The following is a 1,993-nucleotide window of genomic DNA, read 5'->3' as shown; positions in this document are numbered from 1 at the left end:
TCGCTTTCAATGATCTGGTTCATCCCACAATTGCTTGATTGTGTGATTGTCCAGTTGAATCATGAATGCCATTCACTGGTATTTTAGGAAAAGATGCAGGAACATAAGCTTGAGAGAGAAAATCAAAACCAGCTAAATCTTTCATAAACCGTATGAATAGTGTGTTGCACAAACCTGTAGGGTTAATCTAGGCATCTTTATGATTTAGGCAACCTAAATTATTATTCTTCAGTCTTCATCCTGTGCTAACAGAACAGTGATAGAAGTAAGCAACATTCATTGATTAAAATATCCAATTAACCGTTCAATTTGATATTTGTCTGTGGTTGTTTTGTGGTTGCTCCAAACTCAGATGGGATTGTGTTTAACAAAAAAAGGCTCCTTGCCCCATATTTGCTTCATAACCAAACTACAAGCAAATAACCTACAAAAACTATTTATTTCACAAAATGAACAACATTCTGATGTTTTTGATGCAGTGTGTGATGTTGATCCCATTCATCATGGTATAAGCCTTTTTGTTTTTTCCTGTGTTGCTATAGGCCATTTACATACAATTTAAATTACTACAGCATCACTAAAGGAAGTGATTTGTATGAAGTGAGTTACCCAACAACAATCAACATCATATGTTCTCTCAGAAATGCTCAAGCTGACAGAAGTAACACCCAACTTCTAATGAGAACACTCTGTTCAGATCCTGTACAACCCAGATGGATCCCAGCAACATGACAGCACATGGCCTGTTTCAGTGTCATTTAGTCCGAGTACCAGAAGAAAATAATGGCATCAACATATAAAACTTGTGCAATTACTTACATCCTCCAAAGTGGGGCCCAAGTTTTAGACTGCATGGTTTTTTGGGCACTTGGGGGTTTAAAAACTGAGCAAAACTAAGCTAAAAGACAATTTAGTATAATTCCATGTGACCTATTAATATGTTGTGTGTGGCAAAATAGCACATGGACAGCCCTGGCTTTTAAAAGTTATCATTTCCATCAAAATGAAAGAGGTACACTCATACTCAACATACACAAAAAGGGTTTGTAATTGTGGATACATTTGTTTTTCCCTTCTAAAGACATATAATATTGAGATGATGAGAGCAAAACAGTCTAATGTACTGTAACACAAGCAGAGCAACCTGTCCCACCTGGCAAGTATAGAATACCTGCTAGACAGGAGGGGGGCCCTGGCCTCCTACAGGTTGATCCAGTCAGACACCTTGAAACAAGTTGGGTCATTATGACATAATGAAAAAGAGAGTGAAATTAGCACTGTGTGCGTGCACAGGTGGATGCAGTTGAAATCCTAAACCAGTCTCATAATATACAATACAAACTGAGATCATCTTCTTACAGTACAGTATGAGACTTGTCCCAAACCAGCAGCGCAGTATGTAAATGCGCAGTGTTTGTGGTTTGTCTCTCTGTAAATTCGATCCTCGTAATAAAAAGACCTGTGTGTTTAGCTGAGATACAACCTGCCGCAGTGTACGCCCTTTAAAACAAATGTTAGACACGGAACAAGGAAGTTCAGCACCTGTTGTCGCTGCCTCTTTATAGACTTACAACACCTACTGCGGTTATTAGTGGTAAGTAAATAATTTATTTAATCATTAGGCTCTTGTACTCCAACACTATCACTTTGAACTGTAGACCCAAAGAGATTTAGGTTAGTCTTCCGGGGAGTAATGATGTGAGGAGCGATTTAAGTTTCGATTCTCAGTCAACTGGAGGTAGAACAAGTAGAGAAAGCCTCTCTGCTGTGGCTCTAAATGTAGGCTACTGAAAGAAGCTGGTTAAAGTGTTCATTTGATTCATAGCTACACATTAGTGTTGTTGATGTTTTTTTAAAGAGGTGTTGCGAAGCTTCATCATGTTAGAAGCTGAGGAGGAAGGAGTGCCCATTGAGGAACAGCAGCATCAGCTCAGCTCTTCTTCCGGCGGGCAGGAGGACACTCAACCTGCTGCCCGCACAGAGGGCACAGAGG

The 1,993-nt window shown here is 39.6% G+C and overlaps 1 protein-coding gene across 1 annotated transcript in view; it reads left to right on the top strand.

The window, feature by feature from the left end:
- Positions 1-1,464: 1,464 nt before the first annotated feature.
- tprg1 (tumor protein p63 regulated 1) overlaps positions 1,465-1,993 on the top strand; it is a gene marked incomplete in the record, with an annotated part of 23,191 nt that continues 22,662 nt past the window's right edge. Inside the window, 2 exon segments of the mRNA XM_035653857.1 lie at positions 1,465-1,594; positions 1,859-1,990. Of these exon segments, the coding sequence (XP_035509750.1) occupies positions 1,879-1,990 (112 nt within the window).

The sequence above is a fragment of the Morone saxatilis genome, unplaced genomic scaffold (assembly GCF_004916995.1).
Source record: "Morone saxatilis isolate NCDOM2014 unplaced genomic scaffold, NCSU_SB_2.0 Contig12, whole genome shotgun sequence".
Taxonomy (NCBI): Eukaryota; Metazoa; Chordata; class Actinopteri; family Moronidae; genus Morone; species Morone saxatilis.
This window is presented reverse-complemented; position numbering and strand designations above follow the sequence as displayed.